A 26,270-nucleotide genomic window follows, 5' to 3' on the forward strand; every position below is an offset into this window, starting at 1 on the left:
CTGCTCAGACCCTCCTCCTGAGTAGTTGGGTTGGCTCTCTAGTCGCCATCTCTGCCCACTGCTGTGGATACACTGTTTTTTGCTGGGTTGGGATTTTATTTCCCCTGTCTTTTATTACATTACGAAAAGAAAGTTAACCCTGTACTACTTCTCAAATTAGGAATAGCACCTATCATAGAGCAAATAAAAATGGATAATTTTAGCTCATCACCCACCTCCGGGTCAGAACCCATGTTACTGCCTCTGGGTCAGAATCACAGAAAGACCTGGTTTCATAGACCTTGTAAATGCCCCATGAACAGAGAAGAGAGCACATTCTGTCCTGCAGGCCCCTAATGGCCGTTTTTGGTAAAGCAAAGAATGCACCCTCCAAAAAAGTCCTGGGGTATGTGCAGGGAATGGTATTTAATGCAGAAACTCAGAACTGATCAAAGTGCATATTCCCTTCCCCAGGATTCGGGGATCAATGGGGAAGAAGGCATGGAAAGACTGTAGGAGTGAGAGGTGGGAAGGATGGGGTGTCTTGTGGATATCACGTCACCTCTGCCCTCATGACCCATAGGAGCTGTAGCTGACTTCACAAGGACAAGGCAGGCCTAGTATGGAGAGGAGAGGGATGCATGGACACCCAGTCCCAGTGAGGAGGCTACGGGGAGAGGCCGTTTTGTTAAAGGGTGTGGGCCCTGGTAGACTGCCAATGTTTCAGAAGATGGCCACGCCCAAAATGGAACTCTGTGGGTTATTAAAAATAAGGATACAAAGTTAGAATGGGTGGGGAGGGAGAGGGGGGCTCTGGGGTAGGGGTGAATATGATCAAAACACTATGTATGAAATTCTCAAAGAATTAATGCAACTATTATATTAAAAAATAATCTGGAACTGAGATAGTTACCCTTAACATGAAATGAGTTATAATTTGTCACTGAAATGGTTCTGCCAAAGGATTAAAGAAATGAATTTTATGAAATCATTTTTAATGGCAATGCTCAAAGTCCTTTCGTTATTGCAAACATGAATTAACTGCTATCTGGCTCAGGACTCGCTAAAGACACAGAAAGCAACAATTTGCTGCTGAAGACATCATCTCTAAGCAGGCTAACATCTGAAGCATTGATGTATTTATGCATTCAGCCATCCAATATTTATTGAATATCTACTATGTGTCTGGAAGCTGAGGATTCTAATGTGAGTAAAGCATACATACTCCTTTGAAACAATCCGGGAAGAGCCAGAGTTGACCAAGAGAAAATACCCATGAGGAGAAGTGAACATTTGTGTGGAGTGCCACAACAAAAACAACTGGTCTGTCTGTCTGTCTGTCTGTTTGTCTATCTATTTATAAATATCTATCTATCTATCTATCTATCTATCTATCTATCTATCTATCTATCTATCTTTCTATCTCTCTACTTTGCTATGTCATTTTGCTATGTTGGAGGGTAGGGCAGACATGTTGGGAAGAGGAGGATGTAGGGAGTGTGTAGTCTTGATTCCTCCCTGTTGTGCCTGAAATCGCCTGTACTACAGCCCAAGGGCCCACTTTAGGCTCACACACTGGTCCTCCACTTCCTGATTGCCGCAGTGTTGAAGGGGGTTTGGTGATGATGACTGAGTACCAGTGAACAGATTAATTACAATCTTGTTTCCATGGGACTTAGATTAGTGACCACACTGAGGGCTACTATAGAGTATGCCCCAAACTGTGGGTTTGTTTTGTTTTAAAGACAGGGTCTAACCATATAGATCTGAATGAATACAGACCAGGAACTTGCTATGTAGACTAGGCTGGCTCAGAGATCCACTTGCCTCTGCCTCCCAAACCTTGGGAATAAAGGTGTGCTCTCCCATACCTGGCTGCCTTGTGTCCTCTGGGTGACATATGAACTGAGCAGATGCTGACATTAGGGTGTTAGACTTTCTAGCTTCTAGAACCACTAGCCGAAACAAAACCCTTCCTTTTTATGAATCACCAAGTCTTGGGTGTTCTATTTCAGCAATGGAGAAGTGATGTTGATGGCCTCTAATATGACCCCTGTGACATTTTCAGCCCCATTACTGGATACAAGTCATTTATCCACATGGAATATGGAAGCAAAGAGAAACTGCTGGCAAGAAATGCAGATTATAATGTCCAAAAAAATCCATCCAGACAGCAGATGTTCCAAGGACACAATACCAGTTGACCCTGCAGAGGAAGAAATCCTGGATGTTGGTGACCTTGGCATCTGCCATTGCACAAGGCAGTGAATGGGTCCATCATTGTGCACTCTCCACACTGGGTCAGGCTTTCTGAAAGGCTGGAGTGGTGTTGAAGATCACCACCAACTCAGGGTTAGAACAGAAGTTACCCAGCACACAAGCGGAACAGGCCTAAAGTTGGCAATAATCCTTAACAGAAGAGCATCTAGCCAAGGGGTGGAGCTTCATGACCCGGAATCAGAAGAGAATCCGGAACCATCCAGCAGCAGCATCACCCTGGGGAGCCCATCTGTCTTCCCATAGCTCAATCCCCCAGTCTGTGACACGGGGTGACTACAGCTCTGGGGCACTTGCAAAAGGCTATGTGGTGCATTTCTATGAGGCAGGGAGGTGAAGGCCATAGGTTACCCTGCATTTGGATGCTGTCAATCACTTTTGCTCGATTCTCACAAGAGCCACCCTCCTTTCCTGACTGCCTGAGGTCATTTCCTCCCTGCATCATCTGTGGCAGGTTCCAGAAAGTATCCCTGCTGGGGCCTACTCCTTGCTGCCAGTGTCCGCTCTCTCTGCTGTTTAGGTCACACATGTCCCTGACAATCATTTCAGACAGTGGACTGTGAACCAGTGAGGGTGACTAAGTCTGGCCCTCATTTTCTCTCTGTACCACTCTCTGTTGACACTGACTCCAAATAAAAGTTCATATCCTTGATAAAACCCAAAAAGTGACTAGAATTTTACTGGATTACCAATTTCAAGTAAGTGGAACACAGGGCAGTTGAGTTGTAATCTCAGTAAATTTTGTACCAAGGAGCCACTTTGGTGAAGAGTAAAGACCAGGATAGAATATGGCTCAACAGGTAAAGGGCTTGTTATGTAAACATGAGCACCTCATCTCCAGAACACATTCGGACATGATGGTGCACACGTGTAATCCCAGTGCTGGAGAGGTAGAGACAGATGGATCCCTGAGACTCACTGGCCAGTCAGCTTCGTTACTTGGTGAGTTCCAGGCAGAGTGAGATCTTGTCTCAACAAACAAACAAACAAACCCTAAAGCATAAAAGGTAGATGGTACCTGAAAAGCAGTAATACAGTTTGACTTCTGGTTTACATGGGCGCCTGCACGGGCGCGCGCGCGCGCGCGCACACACACACACACACACACACACACACACACAAACACACACACACACACAAACACACACACACACACACACACACACACACACACACACACGATGATGCAAGTGAAGGATGGTAAGCACAACCTTGGGATTACCTGGCTGTGATCTCAGCAATTATGTTCTTACCCTGGGTCCCTGGTCTCCAGTCCTGTAAAGTGCAAGTCAGCCAGCCTACAGCCTACAGGTGATTCTACAGGAAGATCTATTATCCAACATGTTCGCTCATGTTCAGAGCTGAGTCAAGCTGGCATGCCTCAGGGTCCATTGGGCTGGAGAGGTTCCCTGCTGTGATGGGTAATGGCTTTCCAAGGCTTGATTTGAACAAACCTGACTTTCTGTGTGTCATCTTACTACTGCCCTCTACAGTTATGGCCCTCCTTGAGTGGAGACCATGTAGACTCAGGCCTCCAAGGAGTGAACAAGGCACTCATAAATGCTATCACCTTGTTCACAGGCCCATCCTGCACACATACACCTTCTCATAGTGGCTCTCTCTGAGGGTGAAATCATGGCCATTTCTAAGGTCCCAGAAGCCAAATTGCTCATTGGTCCACCTGGAGAAGCTTTCTTCTGAGGTAGGCTCCACACTCCAAGGCCATGCATTCTCTCACAGAAAATGCTTATTAACTAAATCACCCCCATCTTCATCCAAGAACACAGTAAGGTAGCCGTTTCTTCCTGTGAATTGCCTGGTTTAGCCCACATCCCAGCAATCTTCCCATCCTTGGCAAACCAGGACCTTTGCTCACTCCAATTCCCATGGTTGGCAAAGGGTGAGATATATGAGAATCTGGATGTCTGGGATGGGTGACTCTGGTTCAGACATTTCCATGACTGTGTAAGAAATACTAGGAAGACTGTATTGTAAGTTCATAATTCCTAGAATTTGGAATTTAGGTGCCAGTGGCTCTTGAACTCACCTGTAGGTTAGAATCAGGAGATTTCTGGACTTGACCTATCTTAGGGTAGAGTCAATCTACTGGGGTTGTGTTTTTTAAATCCCCACTCACCCTAGAGGAATCACCTGCACAAACAGCTGACTTGAGAGCCAGCATTCATCCTCCATCTCTAGAGTGTTAGTTTTAGCCCCTCCCTTTCCAATCACTTCCTCTCTTTGAAGAAGACAAGGAAAAGTCATTTGGAGCACAAAGAAGCTTCGCCAGCTGAAATTGGAGATGGTATCACTGCTGGATGTAAAATCTGCAATAACATCAGACTAGTGCAGAAAGAGACATGTACAAGAATGCTAACAGCATCCTTGACGGCAGTGCAAAATCTTGAGAATAATGCAAACATCCATCCACAGAGGAGTGGGGAAGTAAAGTATAGTAGTTATACCTGTAACTGCAATGAACGAATAAGCTAAGATGTACTAACATTGGAACAAAGCAATTATATGTTCCCCCTCTCTCTGTGTATGTATATGGAGAGAGGCTACTGTCACTGATTTCTTACTAGACTTGGAAGTCTTCATTTGGATGAGGCGCTCACCTCTGAGAGAGCGTCTTTCTTTCTCTGAAGACCTCAGGGTGCACAGAGAAATCCCAGCTCTGGGTGGGTCACTGTCTCTGCATTAAAGTCTTGCACTACAACCTGGAATCACAGTCTTCTTAGCGCAGGCCCCTGCATTGCTCTACAGAAAGTGCAGAGCTGGGCACTGCGTTCTCATCCATCATCCCTCCCTCCCAGCCCCAGCGTCCACAGGGAGCAAGGGCACCATTAGAAATGTAGCTGTGACAGGAAACCTGTGCGTGCACGCTTATTCATTTTGTTTGGCAGGTTGCTGACAAATACTTCGTGTTAAGAAGGGCCAAGAGCTTACCTGGTCCTAGTTTGGCCACAGCATAAAGGAGGTCATAGTTGAGTACTGGTGTGGCATCAGTGATGGGCTTCCAGCCCACAGGAGGAGATGAGGGCGGCGAGATGAGGAACTGTTTGGCAGGCTGTGGGGGTGCCAAATGCAGTTTGTCTCCATCTGTCTCGGGGGTCTGGACCTTTCAAATGGAGGAGAACCAGACATGTGATCGTCCATGCCTTCAGCTGGGCAGGGCTTCACTGACAGCCAGATTTCAATGGTAATCCCTTCTTACGGTACACCGTGTGCTCATTTTCTGATTCGGTTGGTTTGCTTGTTTCAATTGCACACTGCTGCAATCCTATTGAGCTCCTAACACAGTGATTTTCAACATGTGACTTATAACTCAAATGACTTTTTACAGGGGTCACTTAAGACCACCAGAAAACATAGTTACCTACATTATATTCATACCAGTAGCAAAGTTACACTTAATGAAATAGCAACAAAAATAATGTTATGGTTGGAGGTCACCACAACATGAGGAATTGTATTAAAGGGTCATAGCACAGTGTTTGGGAAGGTTGAGAACCACTGTCCTGACCCTTCCCATTGCCCCAAGGATAACTATGCATCCCTTAAACAAAGACTACCCCTGTAGTGTCCTACTACACCTTGACGGTTGTCAAGCTTGTCTACTTCTCTGAACTTTACCTATCTTATGAGACTAGAACCACAGAACAGGTGAGCTTTGGTGTCTAGCTTCCCAACACATTTTAAAGGCCCATTACTTGGTGATGGGTTATTAATAGCTCTTTTTTACAGCTGAATACTATTCCTGTGTATGAATATATCACAGCTCTTTATCCTTTTATCAGTTGAATAACTTTAGATTGTTCTCATTTTTGACTTATTGTGAACAGTGCTGCTAAGAATATTGCTGCCTAAGTATTTGTTTGAGTTCCCTATTTTTAGTACCCAGAAGAGTACTGCCGAGCCACATGGTAACTCAATATTATCTGTTAATGGAACCTAATCTATCATATACTACACACACACATAAATACACACACACACACACACACACACACACACATATATATATATATATATATATATATATATATATATACACATAGAGTCTTTTTTGTTTTGAGACAGGGTCTCACTATGTAGCTCAGAGTGGCCTTGAATGCAAGGTCTTCCTGCCTCAGGCTCTGGCATGCTGGGATTACAGGCATACATCATCACAGCCAATCCTGATGCAGGTTTTAGTAAATGATGATGAGATTTGTCCTAGCTTTGTCTTATAAATTTATAAGAGATGTAGGGTTTTAGCAAGAGTCTGAGGCTGATGCTTGAGATCTTTCCACTGTGCTATGTTTGTGTGGTCCAAGGTTGGAATCCCACTCACAGATCATTTGAGAGATGACTATTGCCTAGTGATGAATGGGGCCTTGATGGAGATAGTGGATACTGACTGTCCAGTGTTGTGGACCTCATGAACATCCCCAAGAACTACCCATCCTTATTTAGAATAGTGACCATTTGGTTTTGCAAAGCATAACATTAATTTTCATAGATTTATAACTCTTCATCATGAATCTGAATCATTAGGTAGTTTTAGCAGACCATCAAATCTACCATTTAAATTTTAATCATAACCCTTTCTAGGAAGGTTAGGAGTCACTGTGGTGAGATACTTTCTACTGCAGCTCTGGAATTTATTGTGCCTTAACCAGAATCCTGGCACTGCTGTGCATACTCTTCCATGCCATCATCATGAAAGCTGTATGGGTTGATGATGTCATCTTTCCATCTCGTAGATGAGGACTCTGAGTCCCAGTGAGCTTCTCTGACTTGTTCTGGTTGGAGCTTAGTTTGACAGCTCTGAGAGCCCCTGTCCTCAGACACAGGCACTGCTCTATCTGTCATTCATGAGCTGTGTCTATTTATTTTCTTGTTTTAAAAATGTAAGTGATTGAGAATTTTGTACATGTATAAATGTATTTTGATCCTATTTGCTGCTATTCATCTCCCCTTCCAGCCTCTTGTTCTTTATGTTTTCATAGCCCCTGAGTATAATTAGTGCTGTCCATGGGTAGGGGGCCATCCACCAGAACATAGTCAACCTACTAGAGAAACTGTCTCCTCTCCTAGCAGCCATCAGCTGTCAAAAGCCCCTCAGTTAGAGGTAAGGTCTACCACTTTAGGGTTCCCCTGCCCCTCCATGCTGGAATGTAGACTGGCCTATCTTGTGCAGGTCTTATACAACCAATGAGTTTCTTTCTTAGTGAACTAATTATAGCAGCAAACCAATTCACATGTGTGCAGAGCCTGTGGCCAGAAAAATGCACTGGATCCCCAGGAACTGGGGTTTCAGACAGTGCTGTAAATCAAACACTAGTCCTTTGGAAGAGCAGCCAGTACTCTTAATTGCTGAACTATCTCTCTAGGTCCCCAGTTACATTTTAATGCGTTGCTTTTTAAATTAACAACGGCTTTTAAAGATTATATTTTGTATACATGAATGCTTTACCCACATTTACATATATGTACCAGATGTGTGCCTGGTATGCTAAGGGCTCAGAAGACGGCACTAGATGTTTGTGAACCACTATGTGGTTCTAAGAATCAAATCTGTCTCTTCTGCAAAGGCAATGAGTACTCTAGACAGCTGAGCCAAAAGAGCAGGGTGAAAAGTTACCTGTGCAAAGTAGAGTTTTAGCTTCTTCCCACGGAACTGGGTCTCATGAAGCTCTATCCGTGCGCGGGCAGCCGATTTGGGATGGCTGAAATTTATTCGGACACGTCGGAAACTCTTAAACAGCTGGAACGTCACACATTCATCATAAGTCCGGAACAGTCCCTCAAATTTTTCCTGATAAAAACAAGCAGAGAAAGAAATCTATTGGCCATGGGGCTTGTATGAAGCCATGTGACAGAAGCAGGTAACCCTTGGTGGGCTGTTGAAAACAGGAAGTTAAAACAGAAGGCACAGTGGCCAGACACAGCCCTTTCCTTAGCCTGGGTAGCCATGAGAAAGAGGAGTGGTATTTTCCACACGTCTACCCAGCCTGCAGCCAACTTTGTTATGGCATAAATAAATAAATAAATAAATAAATAACCCAACCAACCTTTATTGCGCTAAACCACTATAGTCTTGTTATTTTTTTAAAACCTTCAGCAGCATAGCCAAGACACCATAACGCAAAGCAGAAATTTAAAAAGTTTGACTTGATTCACAATTTTAATGCAACTGAAAAATGTCCATTATATGCTTACGTGGTCTCTCCTTCAGTTTTAGAAAGTACAGAGCTGTGTGGTTGTCTAAAAATTTAATACAAGAGATCAGCACAGTCAAGTAAGAGGACCCTCAGAAGAGAGGGTTCAAGAAAGAATAGAAAGGAAAAATCATAGAGCTAAACACATGTATGTATGTATGAATAAAATTAACACCATCTATAGAGTTCTTCCTAGCCTTACAAAAGAACTTACTACTAGAAAGCCAGTGTGTAGTAAGCACTGTATATTCTTAATAGAGAAATGGGTCTTAAGAGAGTAGTTTCTGTAATTAAAAAGTTCTTGATTTTTAAATTCCAACAGCCAACAGTATTTTGTCATAACAAGTAGAAGAGTAAATGCCTGAACAACTGAACAATGGATTCCATACGTGTGTGTGTGTGTGCGCGCGCGCGTGCGTGTGGTGTAAGTATGCCAGTGGGTTGTGCACAGATCAGGACCAGAGGCTGATGGCTCAGTGTCTTTCTCAATCCCTCCACACCTCAGTTTTTGAAGCACAGTCTCTCAGTCAGCTGGAGCTCATCTTTTCAGCAAGGCTGGCTGAGCAATGAGCTCTAGGATCAACTTGTCCCTGTCCCATCCCAAGCACAGGGATTATAGCCTCCTACCACTATTCCTGGCCTTTAATTGGGTGCTAAGGATTCGCTCTCAGGTACCTTACTTACTGAGCCATCTCTCCAGCCCAAGGCTCATGGAATTTTAACCTGATGGATGATGAATTTACCTTTTTCTATTCACTGGCATCATTTTACAATTAGATATTTCCAGTTCACTCAGTAAGTTAAGGACTGGTGAAAGTACCTGGGACCCTGGCTACAGAGCTGCTTTTTAACTATATGAATAGTTAAAAAAATAAGGAAATAAGTGGTTTATTTGGATTATAACTCTAAGTTACAGACCATCATTTGGGTGAAGCAACCAAGCAGCTAGTCACAGACATTCACTCTCAAGAGAAGAGACAAATGAAGGCACCCATAGTCTTGCTGGCTTGTTTAGCTAGCGTTCACTCTTGCATAGTTAAGGACACAGCCTTGGGAATGGTGCCACAAAAGGAGCTCTTGGCAACCTTACTTGGAGGTCCAGCTCAGTGCTCAGGGGCCAGGGTAGGGTCTTCATTGGGCTATGTGAGGCGTTATGCCTGGGGTGATTCTGATACACATGTGTCATGTGCTTGGAAGGCTCCCTCTACAAGTTTCTGTGAGCTTGCAGTAGTAGGGGTGAGTGACATCTAGCCAAGAATGGGGGGTTTCCATTAGTGACACTATACATATTCATATTTTGAGGCAATAAACAGTATACAAGACAATTTGGCTAGAGAAAGACAAAACATATTGAGCCCATCAGTATATCCACAGAGAGAACATAGAAAGACCATCTTCAGGGGTTTTCTACCTCCTCCACAGCAAATCTATTAACTGCCCTGATACTCAGTTCCCATCAAGCACATAGTCAAATATGCATCTCCATCTGACAGTTCTCGCCACTGTGAAACCCCTCACATTTGGCTGTGAGGTCTCCCTGTAGCTTCTGGTCTGTGCTATTCTATGGTAGCTCTCTCTAAAGTTTGGTCTTAGGCCACACATTCTCAGAAATAATTGAAGAGCCTAAAGAGCTTTATAGTGTAGATCTCCTCTCTTGACAATTATTGTACCAGAAATAAAACAGAAGTTTAGAAGCATTTACTTGCAAATGCATTTCTAAGTAACAGTAACACACTGATTATATATTAACCTAACATTATGGGAAATGACCAGAAGATTGTCATTGCTGTGTTGCAAATCATCATCTTTAATCTTCCATCTACTTCCAGTGCACTAGCTGCTATGACTCATGGTATGAATAAGTATGGGGGAAGTGTGGATTATGGGAATAACCTCTCTGGAATGTAGCTGTTCTTCCTTGATGTGGCAACACTTGACAAGGTGTCGCTTCCAAAGGTCACGGCAGCTCAGAAGTCTGAAGCCACAGCCAAATACCACTTTAACTATATTAAGGCTCATTGATGTGGTTTTTACTTTCAGTGGAGCTTATTGTTAACCCCTGCATGATTTTATAAAGGACACTGTCATTTGTAAGATAGCTTCCCTGAGTTACATGGCCTTACAAAATAATCAGTGTAATCACACATTATTAATGACAACCAGTAATATTGATGACCAAAAGATCTGGTGGATATATTTTTTTTATCAAATTAATTTTGGTTTTAAAGCTTGTGGTTTATCATTGGCACACATAGTAGCTATTAAAAAATGTGTGCGTGCGTGCATGCGTGTGTGTGTGTGTGTGTGTGTGTGTGTGTGTGTGTGTGTAGATGCTAGTAGAGGCCAGAAGAGGCCATTGTGTCACCTGGAGCTGGAGCTGCAACTGGTAAACTACTGAAATGGCACTAGGAATCAAACTGGAGTCCTCCACAAGAGCTGTGCAATCTCCAGACTCTTCTCCAGCCCTCTTTTAAAAGTTAGCATTAGAGATTTGCATCCACGCCATTACACTGTGTTCTTCACCCTTCCCACCATGTCATCACTCAGCCCTAACCTCCTTTCCCGCTACTGTCTTCCTCTACTCCAAAGGTTTCCCTCTTCTACTCACAGGGGACACACCTTTCATTACATGGTAGATATCGGATTTTGTGTTGTCTATCCTTCGATTGACAGATTTGGTTTTGTAAGTGTAGCTTGCGTACCTAGCTCTTTACTTGAGGGATCTCAATGTAAGATTTCTTTCTTTAATTTTGCATAGTCTAAGAATTTCATATATATATATATATAATACCTTGATCAAATTCACCCCCAATTCCCTCCCCTCCAATTCATCCCTCATTTCTCCCTACTCATCCTTCACAACTTCATGTTCTAAAAGATTTATTTATATTTTGCACGTCCTTCACAACTTCATGTGCCCATTCTAAAAGATTTATTTATATTTTGCATGTACGCGTACTTATGTTTATGGTGATGATGCACAATGTTTGTGCCTGGTATCTTTAGGGGCTACAAGAGGGTGTAGGGTCCCCAGGATGGGCTATGGGGTACTATGTGAGTGCTGAGAACTGAACTTGGTTCCTTTGCGAGAGAAGCTGGTGCTTTTAACCACTGAGCCATCTCTCCAGCCCCTCATGTGCTCATTTTAGAAAAGAATTTATGGAGTCCACTCAGTGCTTCCTGTAGGTGCAATGATGTGGGACCATGTCCTAGAGCATGGACAGCCTCTCAGGGACTGAATCCCTGAAAAAAAAAAGACTCTCCCTCCCTCATCAGCTGTCCATTGTCTATAACTCCTTGGCTAGGAGTCGGACTTCGTGCCCCTCCCCTATCCATGCTGGAGTAGGGTGAGACCTGCCCCTCCAAACTTTACAGGCTCCAAGTTTTCTTTAAGCTTCTTACTTCATATCTGCAACCAGTATTTATACACACTCCATGTCCCATTTTTAAAAGAGATTCAAGCATACACATGATAGGGTATAAGAAGACCAGATAGAAGTTGTGTAAGAAAAATGGGGTGGGGGAGAAGCATGAATTTTAGAGCCTAGTGGATGTATTAGATGAAGCTGAAGTTTCTCATAGTTATGACCTCTGCCACAGTTGGGCTGACACAGTGCTTGCCATCTTTGTGAACACATACAGGGTAAAGGAACGCTCACACATTCTATAGTTCAGAGTCCACAAGGCAAAGATGGATGTGATTTTAAAAGGAGGCCACTGGATCTGTCCAGGGTCCTTAAAAGGGGATGATCGGATGTGAGGAATGAGCTACAACACATGGCAGAATGGTGGATGAAGTGTTTCTGATCAAAACATCAGCAAACACTATTTCCTCGGTCAACAACATTTCCGTGTGTGCTCAGCAAAACTGGGGCAATAGCAGAACCTTCTGCTGGATGGCTGCTAGAGAACCTAAGAGCTAAAATGCTTACCCTGGCCTTAATTACAGTCAGAGAGACAGTGGCTCAGCCTAATTTCTGATGGTTCTCTCCCTAACTCCTCTCTCACTCAAGAGAGAGTTGGATTTATTACTGTTGGGGTGTAGGTTTTTGTCTAAACAAAGGAAGGCACTACAAGCCAGACAGATGTACCATTGGCCAGCTAGCAAAGCCCAAGACAGCTACATAAACACTGCTAATATGAAGGGAGCACGGAGTTCCCAAGACAAAAAACGAAGCAGATTTTCCTCATCCCCTTAAAGGACCAGTGCTGTATTTGTGAAACAGCTGGGTGGGGTGTTCAATGGAGTGTTTAACATAGTGTGAAACTAGGACGTATTCCTTATGTAGTTTTCAGTGTTTTACTCTTAGGATCCTTGTAGGTTTAAATTATGGTAACATAAAGCTGGCATCTAAAAATCACAGGATTTTCACCTGTCAGATAAAATTTAAAAACTGTCAAGTTATCACATTTCCACAGATACCATGGACCAGTCACGGGATAATCACATCCATCTGTTGGGGTGATACTGGCTTTGATGGGCCTCTCAGAAGGCCTCACTACCAAGACTGCAACTCTGAACGTGATTCCTAGGTTTGGGTTTAACCTATTATGATTTCATAGTCCTTATACTATTGCATGCATCGTTCCATCTCTGGTCCTGATGTTACTCTAATGCAAGATCATTATGAACAGGAGGGTTGCCATCTCCCGCACAGCTTGGTCCTGGAAACCTGGCTGTGTTGAGATGGGGATAAAGAAATGAGAGGCATTGAAGAAATGACAGATACACATACAGAAAATCTGGGACCTGATGGGCTCTGCTGGCTCTGATGGAGGGTACTTACATACAACCAAGAAACTCATGTTTCTTGTACAGCATGAGGAGGAGGCATTAGCTAGTCTGAGTTGGAGGTCTTTGGAAGGGTTCAGGATGTAGCATTCCTAAGGAGAAAGCTGTGGTCCATAGGATGCTTTCCATACACTAGTCTTAGCTAAAGGTCAATGATTCGTCAGCACTCATATATGGACCAGAGGAAGGCTTTGCTATATCTCTGAGCCTAACTTGGAGCAGGCTCTGCCATTTCCATAGGACTGAGGCACTGGGGTCCTTGACAGGGCTATGCTCATGTCAAACAATGCCCGTCATTCCATCCAATCTCTATGGGAAAGTCACAACTTTCCTTCACTGATGCCACATGTCTGCTTCGAGAAATGTGAAATCTCTGGAAAATGTCTTTAATTCCCTCTCATAAGGATACAGGAGAAAAATTTTAAACAAAGATCCCAGTCCCCAAAAAGGAGCCTCGGGCATTTCTTTCTCATCTAAAAAGCTTTACACATGTAACTAAGATGCTTCCTGGGTAAAGACCTGATCCACGTTCTAAAACACAAGTCATGCTGGTGTGAACTTGTTATACCAGAGTTGAGATGGCAGAGGTAGGATGAATCCTGGGGCTCACTTGCCAGCCAGACTGTACCACCTGGCAAGTCGAAGGCTAGGAAAAACTGTTTCAGACAATATGGTAGGTGATGCCTCCGGGATTACACCCAAGGTGACACCCACATTTCATTGTTTCTGGGGGGATGCCTGTAAGTATCTTAACTTTAACGGTCCTGAAGCCAAGTATTTTTCTGGGACCTGCTACTTACCTGCCTCTACAAATGTCCCCATCCTCCCAGTTGCTCAACCCAGAAGCAAACAGTTCTGTCTCCTGCCTCCTCGCCTTCTGGTATTCAGCAGCCAGTAGCTCCTGAATTCTCTGGATTGATCAGTCCTCAATTATAACTCTTCCGCTGCCTTCTTCTTACTACCAATTTCTGAGCTCGCTGCAGCCGACCGTGTGAGTATTTCAGGCATGCCTTCTATTTGGTCATTTTGAAAGCAACCTGGAAAGATCGCAGCTAGAGAGGACCTTCAGAAAGGAAATTCCAATCATGTCCTTTCCTTTGTAAGACTTCATGGTTTTCAGAATGAAGTTTGGCTTAGCATGCAAGGCCATTCATAAGACGGCTATCATGTAGCCCACTAACATCCCACCCCACTTCCATCTCATTCTGTCAAACTCCACTTAAACATCCTAAAGAGAGGCTGCTCTCTCTCCATGCTTTCTTCCTGCCTGGTCCACTTTCTGCTGGCCAGACCATTTGGTTTTAGGAAACTGAATTGTCTAAGCTGAGCTTAGCTTTCAAGCCAGAGAAGCCTCAGTCCTACTCCAGTTTGAACTCCCTCCCACTGGGTGTTCACCAGAGTTTAGTGAGTGAGGGACAAGGCTCCCCCATTATCTCAGACTTTGAGAGCAAGGGTAGTGTTGTGTTCCTTTCCTGTCTTGTTCTTTCCTTAGTAAGTATCCACTGTATGCCACACAGGATGCTTAGACACCAAAGAGCGCTCCCCTGGTCGTGAAATGACTGAACTAATATGGGAAGAATGGCCTTCAGAGGCACTTGCCACATTTTGGCTTCTTTGTTCTTTTCATCAATCAAATCAGCCCACAGGAACTAAGCAAATGGGGTAAGATGCCCCGTATAAGCAGGTAAAAGGGAGGCCATGATTGCATCTGACATATTCTTAACCACATCCCCTTCCTCTGTCCAGGGTAAATTTCCACTTCCTTAGAGGATTTCACAAACTCACAATCTCTTGTCAGACCACTGTTTCATCACGTGTGTGTGTGTGTGTGTGTGTGTGTGTGTGTGTGTGCGCGTGAGTGCACACATGCGCACGTGTGTGAAAGCATGTACACAGGCAATGTTAGGAACTAATGCAGGGAATAGATGGTCTATAAAGTATGTGTTTAATTTGATGCAAATGATGAGACTGTGACTCCAGACAGGAGGGCAACATGATTGAAAGACATATATTCTATATATTCTTATTAACCCTATCATCTCTTTAAAATGACGTTTTCTCCATAGAAACTGTTTTGGCATTGGCATTATTTTAAGAAGCATTTTAAAAAATGACTCAATCATTAAATCTAAAAATAAAGCGCAGGTCTGATGCTGGCCCCATTCCTCCTCTTCACTTCTGAGCCACACTCCCCTGGAAGTGCCTTGTCACACAATTGCACCGTTATTAAGCAGGTATGGAATTGGTGGAGATGGAAAATGAATGTGAGCTGAGCATCAGCTGCCAGCCAGCGCCTGCATGAATCTTACATCTCCTTCCATAGACAGACACTTCTGGGAATACACTTCCTTTGCTTTCTAAACTGCAGGTCAGGGGTCTGCTGATGCTGTTAGGCTTGCAGGCTCATTTGGGGAAATGCATCTCTCAGGAATACCACACTGGGATGCAATTAGAAGGTGGGAAGTGAGGGGCTGGCTGGACAGATGGCTCAGTGGTTAGGGGAGATTGGTGCTCTTGCAGAGGACCTGGATTCCATTCCCAGAAACCACACTGGGCTACTCAAAACCACCTGTAACTCCAGGTCTAAGGGATCTGATGCCCTCTTCTGGCCTCTGCAGGCCACCTCCACAAATGAACACACACACACACACACACACACACACACACACACACACACACACACGAAGATAAGAAATGGAATCCCATAAATGAGGTCTTCCAGATCCTCAAGGTGGAGGTGAGGCCTGCTTTCCTATTGGTCTGTCAGTAACTGATGGGCACATGTTTATGAAGTATCATATTAAATTAAAAGGCTAAATTCTAAGTACGTGTCCTATCACATCTTTATGAAGACAGGCAATTTGAAGTTTAATCCGTTCATTTTTCTACTTGGCATAAGATCAAAGTGAGGTTGAAAATGCAGTGTAGAATCCTTTTAGTTATTTCTTCTCATGAAATTGAAATGGCATTTGTGTTCTTTAAAGAGGCAGATATGAGAGCAACTTTTATGAGTCAATCATGAAAACTAAAAGTGCAGGTTTTCTGCTTCTTGTGCTTTCCCATCAACCACTTCCCTCCTCCCATTTTCCCCTCTCTATTTCACTTAGGCTCTGTGTCTCTCTTCCTGATCAAATGATTTGAAACAGGAGGGTCTTGGATGACAGAACTGCGTGCAAATTTCTCATGTTCAACTTTCTTGATGAAAATGAAAATGATTGCCTCAATCTCTCCACAAATTCAGGATGCAAGACACCTAAATTAAAGCTTTTCCACACTGGAACTTAGCAGTCAACACCAGTGAAGGCTGAGCCAGTTTTACAAAAACTAAACTATGGCCACAGTTAACCCTGAGCATAACTTTGGACTACCATTCTCTGTAGTTACTAAATTTTCACTTGGGAGTTTATAAGACAGAAAAATATATGCAGCAGAGGCTTCAGTATGTTTCTGTCCTCTCTAATCCCCTTCTATGTATATTCATTTCTTCTTACAGAAACCCCCTAAGACAGTTAAAGAAACAGAGAAAGAAAGGGTATACAGAAATAATACTTTGTATCAGGGGGCCAACCTTAGCTACAGGCTGGAAATTCATTGCAGAGATACGATCTGGCTCCTGACTTTATAGTCTGAATGTCCAGGCTAGCTCACCTATAGAAAAGGGAAACAGGGTCTAATACAGCTGTCGCCTCTTTGGCTGCATTTCATCTGAGAGGACAGACATGGCCTTTGTCTTCAGACCGTTTTGTTGGTGCACATCTCTCACAGAAAGCTCTTGTGTAACCCTAGGAGAAATGACAGGAGATTGGAAAGAAGCTGTGTTGCAGAGTTGATAAGCTTCAGGTAAATACCCAGGGAGTTATATAGCTGGCTCCCAGGAGAGATCTAATTTCCATTTCTTGAGGACCTCCATATTGATTTCTGTAAGAGTTGGACTAATTTATACTTCCACCAGTAATATCTAAGGGTCCTAAACACATCATTAAATGGCCCAAAACAACCACATAAATATGTAACTAATTTGAGAATTTTCAAGTGGGCAGTTCAGATTGGAAGCAACTGCACATTTCAGTGTGGTGATGAAACTGCCTTTCTTCCTCAATGGGCCTGTGGTACACATACGTGTTCACTGTCTTAGACCCTTGCTGGTCATGTAAGATAAGGTTGCACAGAGGGTAATTTCTCTTTGTGCGGCATAAAGGAAAGTGTGGAGTTAGACAAGGAAGCTGGAGAAACTGCTAACTCATAATTAGTGACCACTATAATTAGAATTATTATATAATGCACTGTTCAAGCCAGGACACTGAAGCTGGGGGGTTGCTGTTCACTATGCTGTGGCCTCAGGAATGCCTTGGCACAGTGGCTCTATGGTCCCCAACCGACTGATCCTCTGAGCCAGTGATCCCTAAACTATGTCCTTGGAGTCCCTGGAGACACCTAGCTGTCCTGTGTACAGAGAGGACATGTCCAGATGTGCATACCTCCTCTGCTAAGCTTAGTCAGCATCAGCATCTCTCTACCAAAGGCTGTTAATTTTAAGGCTACCAAGTGATAGACTACGTGTTAGTGGCAGCTGAGGTTCCAAGGTGGGCTAATGAAAAGGATGCTGAAGAAGTTCCTAGGTGGGCTAATGAAAATGATGCTGAAGAAGTTCCTAGGTAGGTTAATGAAAAGGATGCTGAAGAAGTTCCTAGGTGGGCTAATGAAAAGGATGCTAAGATCCTAGGTGGGCTAATGAAAAGGATGCTAAGATCCTAGGTGGGCTAATGAAAAGGATGCTAAGATCCTAGGTGGGCTAATGAAAAGGATGCTAAGATCCTAGGTGGGCTAATGAAAAGGATGCTAAGATCCTAGGTGGGCTAATGAAAAGGATGCTAAGATCCTAGGTGGGCTAATGAAAAGGATGCTGGTTATATCCTCAGCTATAGAGTCTGGCTGCTTAGCACATTTCTTGGCTCCCTCCCAGGAGCACAGAGGCTTTGAGTAGTTTCACTTTTCAGAAATAGCAGGAACTACTTACCCCTTCTGCCCCCCAGCACAAGCCCTGTCCAACAGCTTCTTTATACAGCGGGCTGGGGAGAGCTCAATGCTTGGGATGAGAGCAAGAGAGCCTGAGCTCAACCCTCAGAACCTTCAGGTATTATGGGGCACACTTGTAATTCCAGTGCCAGGGAGGCAGAGACAGGGGGACCTCTGTGGCTAGGTAGCCAGCCAGTCTGCCCTAATTGATGAGCCCCAGGTCCCAGTGAAAGATCCCATATCAAAAATAAAATGCGTAGTGACTGATGCTCCTCCCCCCACATACATGTGATTTTGTACACACTACATACACAAAGTATTTTTAAGGAAAGCATTGTTAAAAAGAAAGGTGTACATCCTTAAAATCTAGCCTGTGGACAAGAGGGTACCACCAGCAGCACCAGCACCAACATCAGTACCAGCATCACCAACAACACCAGCAGTACCAGCACCAGAAGCACCAGTACTGTCACCAGTATCTGGACCAGCATCTTCTCTGTACCCTCAAATGCCGTCAAATGGGCTTCAGCTCGGGTCCCAAGCCCTTACATTTACTAATTGCTTCACAACGTCCATTCCCACAGATCCACAGATAATTGGTATTCCATGAGCCTAAGGTTAAAAGATCCCAGACTGGACCATTTGACACCAGTAACACGCTAAGGTGTTAATTTACAATTATGCTGCTGGCACTTATGAGGATGGTCCATGTGTGTCAGTGCTCTTCATCTGGGCATTAACAAGTACATTTGCAGTTATCGTTAGTATTCCAGGTGATGACTCCAGGTGGGGCACTGTGTTAGAACACCCCATGTCCACCACGTTAAACGGCATGCGAACTTGTCTGAGCTGATGAGCTGCGTGCCAGCATGCCTTCAGCTAAGCCTAGGGCAATTCGTTTTGCCCCGTGTGACTTCAGGGTGGCAAATCTGAGGCTAGGTACTACATTGCTAAGCACCTTCCCTCCCCCATGCTTCGTGACATGAAAATAAACATCAGGTTTCCAAATCTCAGCCAGCTTTTCTTGATCCAGAGGTTCCTACCAAATTTAAGTTGCCCCTTAGCATTCCTTGGACCTCTCTTCTGAGAGAGGATATGGCAATGACCCACTCCAAACCCTTACCTCACCGTTAGATGAAATAAAGCACAGATCAGAGCAGCCACATGGCCAAGGGCAGAAGTGACACTAGACCTTGGGTGGGACTTGATGCGTGAAGAGGATAAAACTCAAGCAATGTTGAAAACCAAGGACCCTGGAGCTGTGCGGTGACTCAGCGGTTAAGAGTATGTACCACTCTTACAGGGAACCAAGTCTGGCTGCCAGCACCTGGAGCTTTAAGAATGTTAAGCCAGGGTCTCCATCCTGCCTTACTGTCAATCTCCTAGCCGCCTGTAGGAATTTGGATTTTCTATTTCAGAAAGCAAAGTGCCATTCCGTTCACTTCTTAGCCATGTGCCTTGCCACTTTTCTCATTAAGGAGTCGCATCCATCTTGTTGCTGCAGTGTCTGAAGTCCTTTCTATTTCTGTTGGGACATGAGCCTTTGTGTCATTCATACTAAAACCTTGTCCTTCCAGGTTCCAACTTATTTGGGTTTTTCTATTAAATGTGCTCTCTGGGCCCATGGTAGGACAGTCACATGAGGCTTCCCTTTCAATCCTGCATGGTTCCCATTGCCTCAAGTGTATCTTTCTTGGACATTACTTTCTGCTATGTGGGGGGAGGGCAGATATTTTTGAGTCATAGCCTCTCCCAAAGGTAACACGCATCTTGAGCCCTTGAATTGCCAAATATGGATGCATTTCATCATCACACAAGAATTGCATGATAAGAGAACCTGGTTTATGCTTTAGTTTGGGGACAGTGACATGCTCAGTGTGAAACCCTGTTGCCCTGTAAGCTGGTCAACCCCAGTTTAGACCACGGAACCGTAATGAAAGTACAAGAAAAGAACTCCACAGTTTTCCTCTGACTTTCATGTATGCTGTGACTTTTGCATACTTACCACACACACACACACCACAATAACAATAACTCAAAAGAACCACTTTACTTTATTCTAGAACTGCGTGTGTAAATGTGCAAATTTGCAGGCTCATGCTCCTGGAGGTGGCACCCAGCACCGTGTGTGGGTAGGGCAAGGCAAGCACACTAACAATGACCCCCGTTCTCTCCCCGGAGCCTGTCATTTTCTAGCCAACTGTCTTATACTGTGCCCTCTTCTGTGAAGCAACAGAATCATGACTGTCACCTTCGGGGATCACACATATACCCTGTTGTCTGGAGTTCAGCAATTAACACACACGTTTATGTAGGGATATGGTTTTAGTCCCATCCCTGTTTCCTGGAAAACAGGTTAGCAAACAACAGTTAATCCCAATTTTCTGCCTGCTTCTGCAAATAAAGTTTGATTGGGCCACATTCACTTTCATTTGTTACACATTGAAACAATGCAGCGTCAGGACATGGTGCCCACTATATGAGCCTATATGTTCTTCTTTAAAAGAAAACAAAAACGGTGTGTGTGTACACATGCATCTGTGTGCACAAATGTGTGTGTGTGTGTGTGCAGGAGTACGGGAGCCTGTGCTCTTACATGTGCACTTGTGTGTGTGTCCATGTGCACCTATGGTCACTTGCAGAGGGCAGCAGAGGACGCTGGATGTATTAATCTATTATGCTTCACCTTATTCCTCTGAGACCTTATTCTCACTGGATCTGGAGCTGCGCTGGCAGCCAGCAAGCCCCAGGGTTCCTCCTGTCTCTGCTCCAGAATCCCAGAGCTGGGGATTACAGGCCCATATATGCCCACACCCATTATTTAAATCACAAATGCAGGGGATTTGAACCCAAGGCCTCATGCTTGCGTATCAAACACTCCTCCTCAGCTGACCTTCCTGGTCTGTGTGGACCCCTGCCATAGAGTAATCAGGGTACCAGATTGGCTTGTGGTGCCTTTTCCTATATTTAAGAGGCAGATCACTGTTTTCATTTTGTTCCTGCCATTTCAGAGACTTCATTAGTGACAAATCAAACTGCACTGGTTTGAATAAGCATAGACTCACATATTTGAATGCTTTATCATCAGGGTATGGCACTGTTTGAGAAGAATAGGAGGTGTGGCCTTCTTGGAGTAGATGTGGCTTTATTGAAGGAAGAGTATCACTTGGGGTTAGCCTGGAGATTTCAGAAGCCCATGTTAGGCCCAGTTCTCTCTCATTCTTGGCCGGATGTGGCTGTCAGCCACTGCTCTGGTGCCAGGCCCCTCCCCCCGCCATGTTGGTAATGGATTAAGCCTCCAAAACTGTAAGCAAATCCCCAATTCAAAGAGTTTCCCTGGTCATAGTGTCTCTTCACAGCCTGGGACTAAGACACAGAGACTTTCTAAGTTTGCCATTTCAAGCCAGAAGTGAGATTATATGGAGTTGAAATGCATGAAATTGCATTTCATGAAGGTCAAAAACCATTGACTATTAGCAATTTTTTTGGAGTTGCACCTTCACAAAATAAGTAAAAGTACAGGGCACTAGAATACAAAACTGACAGACCAAGGAATTCTTTCACAATACACTTTAAAGAGATAAAAATTAAACAGCTTTTGAAAAGGGTTTATTGTACAAAAAAGGGGGCTCATAATTGCATTTCAATTTTGATAACAACTGGCAGTCTTCACTGTACCAGAGGTATTCAGCTGGTTCCTGGTGGTCTCATCAAGGATTGGGGGGCACACAGTGACCCAGGAACACAGGCATTGGGTTGCTAGGTCACAGCTTGACGAACCCCAAGGCAGATAGGAAAGAGCAGAGAGAGAACGCTGTCCTGTACCTTTTGTACAGGCCTTTATCACATTTTCTCAAGGCATGGCAGCCATGGCCAGGCTCCGAGTCATTCGGGGTGATGGAGGGGGCTGCTGTCCCAAAACGTTGGGTGTGGTCATCTCATGGTCACATTGCTTTCTCAACGGCCCCTAGTGTCAATGCCATTTTGGATAGGGAGGCAATGAGGCCGATAGACATTTAAACATCCAATTTTTGCCTTTCACGGAGAGAAGAATAATGATTGGATTCTTCCTTTTTCTGCTGTTTCATCCATAGAAACAGGTTTTTTCTTTAATTTTTATTCCTTGAGGATTTCATATATGCATTCAATGAAATATGATCATATCTATTCCCTTTTTCTCTTCACATTTCTCACCATATCCCCCCAATACCCCCTCCTCCCAACTTAGTGATGACCGCAAGTGCATGGATGCGGGACAATCACAGAGACATGGGGAACCATCCAATGGCCACATCCCCAAAGAAGGATGATTTTCTCTCCCTCGGCAGATTCTGACAGCCCATAGCTCCTCTATAAGGCATGGGGTCTAGGAAGCACCTCTCCCATGTATGTGGAAATTTTGACTGGCTTGATCTTGTTTGGATACCCACAGCTGCTGTAAGTTCATGCATGCAATAGCCATGCTGTGTCCAGAGGATGGCAATTCACAGCAGTCGTGTTTTGGATCCTTCTTTCCACTCACGATGGTGATGGCATCTTAGCATGAGGGATTGCAAGGCACTTCAGGGTTCATACACTGCTCATGTGTAAGATGTCTATCTTTTGTGCTGGCTCTTTCACTGATGTTCCTAACCCTCCTGGGTATCTAGGCAAAGGGTGGCCATCACTTTGTGTGCTAATTCCTCTGCTGAGGTCAACCTTTACCTTTAACCTTAAATAACTTACTACCAAAGGAAATGGCTAGTGCAGAATTTCATAAGTGTATGGTCTTGCATACAGGAAGAGATGCCAAGTGTGACCATCAGTATCTTAGGACCATTACAGTATTCTAGAGTCCCAAAAGACAGGACTAGACACTGAGTGAATGGAATGGCTGCATGCGTTATGGTGCAGGCATTTCCGTTAGAAGACAAAGGATGTTCACAGACAGATCACGCTCCTCACCTCTTTAGAGAGCTAGCTGTAAGAATTTCGCAGAAGTAATGAAAAGATACGATTGTGATCTCTGTGCCTGTTTTGGCACTGGGCTCTGGGTGGCATCTGCCTACAGTCAGCTTTGTGAAAGGCTGGCTGTGTTAGATGCTGATAAAAGATGTTTCAGTAGATTGAGCCACAGTGTGGAGCTTCCTCCACTTCGTGCAGCAAGAAACTCGTGCATGGTGAGGATTTTATCATTTACTTTCCAGCAGCATGTTAGCTGCCTTCCTGGCCTGGGATTGACAAAACTCCACCTTCCTGGCCTGTGAGTGACACAGAACTTTATTCAGACAAGGAGGTGTCCAGTCTGCAAGTCTTTTGTAACCGAAAAACATTTTCTTGTGGAATTCTTTAAATATTGGTTATAATTTTAGAGGGATGCAGGTGCTGACAGAGACTCACTATCCATATTGTCCATCGACTTCCTCTATTGTGAAAGCAGAAAACAAAAGGGACTTTTTTTTTTCTTTCAGTTAAAAAGCTGTGGTCTAGCTGCTGATATTTTTTTTTAATGGTTTTATGTTTTGTGAGGCCAAACAGAAGATTTAAAAAAATGTCTAGTTAGCAAGGGTTCAAGACCCTACTGGCTCTTAGTTAAAACCTCCAAAGGAAAAGATGAAAGACATCACCTGTACCTGGATTCCTGGAGGGGGCAGAGACCAGGAATCCAGAAATCTAGCTGTGGCTCTTTTATATGGAACAGTAGACTGGACGTGTCTGTGTGGCAGTCCAGGCAAAGGCCTGAGACTGTTAGTGCTCCGGTGTCACCAAGACCTACAAGGGACTTATTTGAACTTTTTCAAAAGGTGTAGAGATATGGGAAGAAGAGGAGTGTCAAGGAAAGCTGTGGCCAGAACACCGAAGACAGAAGAATTTTTATAGGAAGTATAAGCTCTCCATGCCAAGGAGAAAGGATGCAAATGACTGGGGACCACCAGCCCAGGATGCAGTGATGAATATCTTCTCCATGCCAAGGAGAAAGGATGCAAATGACTGGGGACCACCAGCCCAGGATGCAGTGATGAATATCTTCTCCATGCCAAGGAGAAAGGATGCAAATGACTGGGGACCACCAGTCCAGGGTTCAGTGATGAATATCTTCTCCATGCCAAGGAGAAAGGATGCAAATGACTGGGGACCACCAGCCCAGGATGCAGTGATGGATATCTGTTTTGTTAATTTAAACGAGGGCATCCTTTCCTAATAACCACACCTGAATGCTCTGACAATGTGTAAGGATTTTCAATTCAACATCCATCTGGAAGTGAATTGACTCAGAAAAATCCTATAATGACTAGGAGAAAAGCCAGAAGTGGCTAAGATTATGGTTTTGAAACCAGCTGGCACTGTATCATGAAAACTACTAATTTTGCTAAGAACAAAAATAAAGGCTATTATTGCATTTATGTCCATGAGTTTATGGTTCATAGCTCGTTGGAGCTCACAATGAGGATACAGTTGCCTTGGGAAATAGTTGATGGGTTGGCCCAATTTGAACTTAACTCTCCACCACCTCCTCTCAAATGCAAAGCTTTTCAGGGCCATTTAGATAACACATAAAGTCACTGTTCTTCTCTGACCACTTTGTCACATAAGACCGCAAATGCTTTCTGAAATTATTGCTGGTCCATCACAAGCACCTTTTAATTTGTTATTCTTGAGAAAGAAAAATAAAACACTCCCATTTAGTTGTCTGAGGCCAACTGATGACAGAGTGTTGGGAAGACAGTTGAATGGAGACATTGCTGCCCTCTCTGGCTGTAGAGCACGGGCTCTTCCATACCCTTGAGGTTTGATTGGGTCTCAAGCTCAAACCAAGCAAATAAAACCTGTTAAAGGGTCAGAGAGGATTAGAAAGCGGCCTGTGAAACAAGATATTGCCCTGGTATGAAAGTGTGAGCTGACATTCACTGGGATGGCACTGCCATGCCAGAGAGTCAGCCATTTCCCAAATGGAGAAGCTGTTAGAGAGAGAAGACAAGCGTGGACCCAAAGTTCTCCCATGCTTCAGAAGGAAACAGGTAGAAAATCAAGATTTGATTTCAGGACGGTGAGATGACTCAGTGGTTAAACCGCTTGTCACCCCAGCAAGAGGAGTTCCGATCTCCAGAACCTAGTATCGGGTGGGCGTGGGGGCCCACCTGTATGCCCAGCTTCAGAAGCTCTTGGAGAAACAGGTCAAGAGACCAGCTCTGTCAGCGAGCACTGGGTTTGGTTGTGTTCCCTGCCTCAGCAAATATGAAAGAAGAGCCATCGAGGGTGACTCCCAACATCAACCTAGGCTCCACATGCATGCACGAATAGAACAGAACTGTGGACTCAGTAGTGCTGGTTATAAAGTGTGCTTTGCCTTAGCACTGAGAGGAGAGGCAAGCCCCTCCCACGGGAGAGCACCTGTGTGAAGAAGTACACAAGGTGGTCACAGAGCAGGCTCCAGGAGACCTATTCACCCATCTGCAGCCACGGAATCAGGAGGAATGCATTTCTACTCCCCTCGCCATTCCTACTTCCCTCTGGGGTCATAACAGCTGTACGAAGTCTTTCGGATAAAAATGCTGCTTTGGGGAACCCTTTAAATACAAAAGCCTGCCTGTGTTTGAAAGGAGCCCTCCCAATCGCTCACACATGAGGAATTTAAACTGTAGTTTTTTGACAGGGCAGTGTGGGAGCTCTACTTCTGTCTATGGGAACTCTCTGGGCTCCAGTAAATCAGCCTTGTGGCTGAGCAGCAGCTCAAATTTATCTCATCTTGGTGCAGCTTGCACTTGCCAGATGAGTTGAAGGAGTAGTGTGTGTGTGAGTGTGTGTGAGTGAGTGTGTGTGAGTGAGTGTGTATGTGTGAGTGTTGTGTGTGAGTGTGAGAGTGAGTGTGTGAATGTGTGTGAGTGTGTGTGAGTATATGTACGTGTATGAGTGTGTGTGTATGAGTGTGAGTGTGTGAGTGTGAATGTGTGTATGTGTGTGAGTGAGTGTGTATGTGTGTGAGTATGTGTAAGTGTGTGTGTGAGTGTGAATGTGTGTGA

General features: G+C 44.3%; 1 protein-coding gene across 1 annotated transcript in view; it reads right to left on the reverse strand.

Annotated features, from left to right (window-relative positions):
• Window positions 1-26,270, reverse strand: part of Rcan2 (regulator of calcineurin 2) — a 213,269-nt gene that overhangs the window by 10,491 nt on the left and 176,508 nt on the right. Inside the window, exons 3-4 of the mRNA XM_051204351.1 lie at window positions 7,886-8,059; window positions 5,206-5,377 (exon numbers count right to left, since the gene is read on the reverse strand). Of these exons, the coding sequence (XP_051060308.1) occupies window positions 5,206-5,377; window positions 7,886-8,059 (346 nt within the window). The remainder of the gene's footprint in view (window positions 1-5,205; window positions 5,378-7,885; window positions 8,060-26,270) is intronic.

The sequence above is a fragment of the Phodopus roborovskii genome, unplaced genomic scaffold (assembly GCF_943737965.1).
Source record: "Phodopus roborovskii unplaced genomic scaffold, PHOROB, whole genome shotgun sequence".
Lineage (NCBI taxonomy): Eukaryota > Metazoa > Chordata > Mammalia > Rodentia > Cricetidae > Phodopus > Phodopus roborovskii.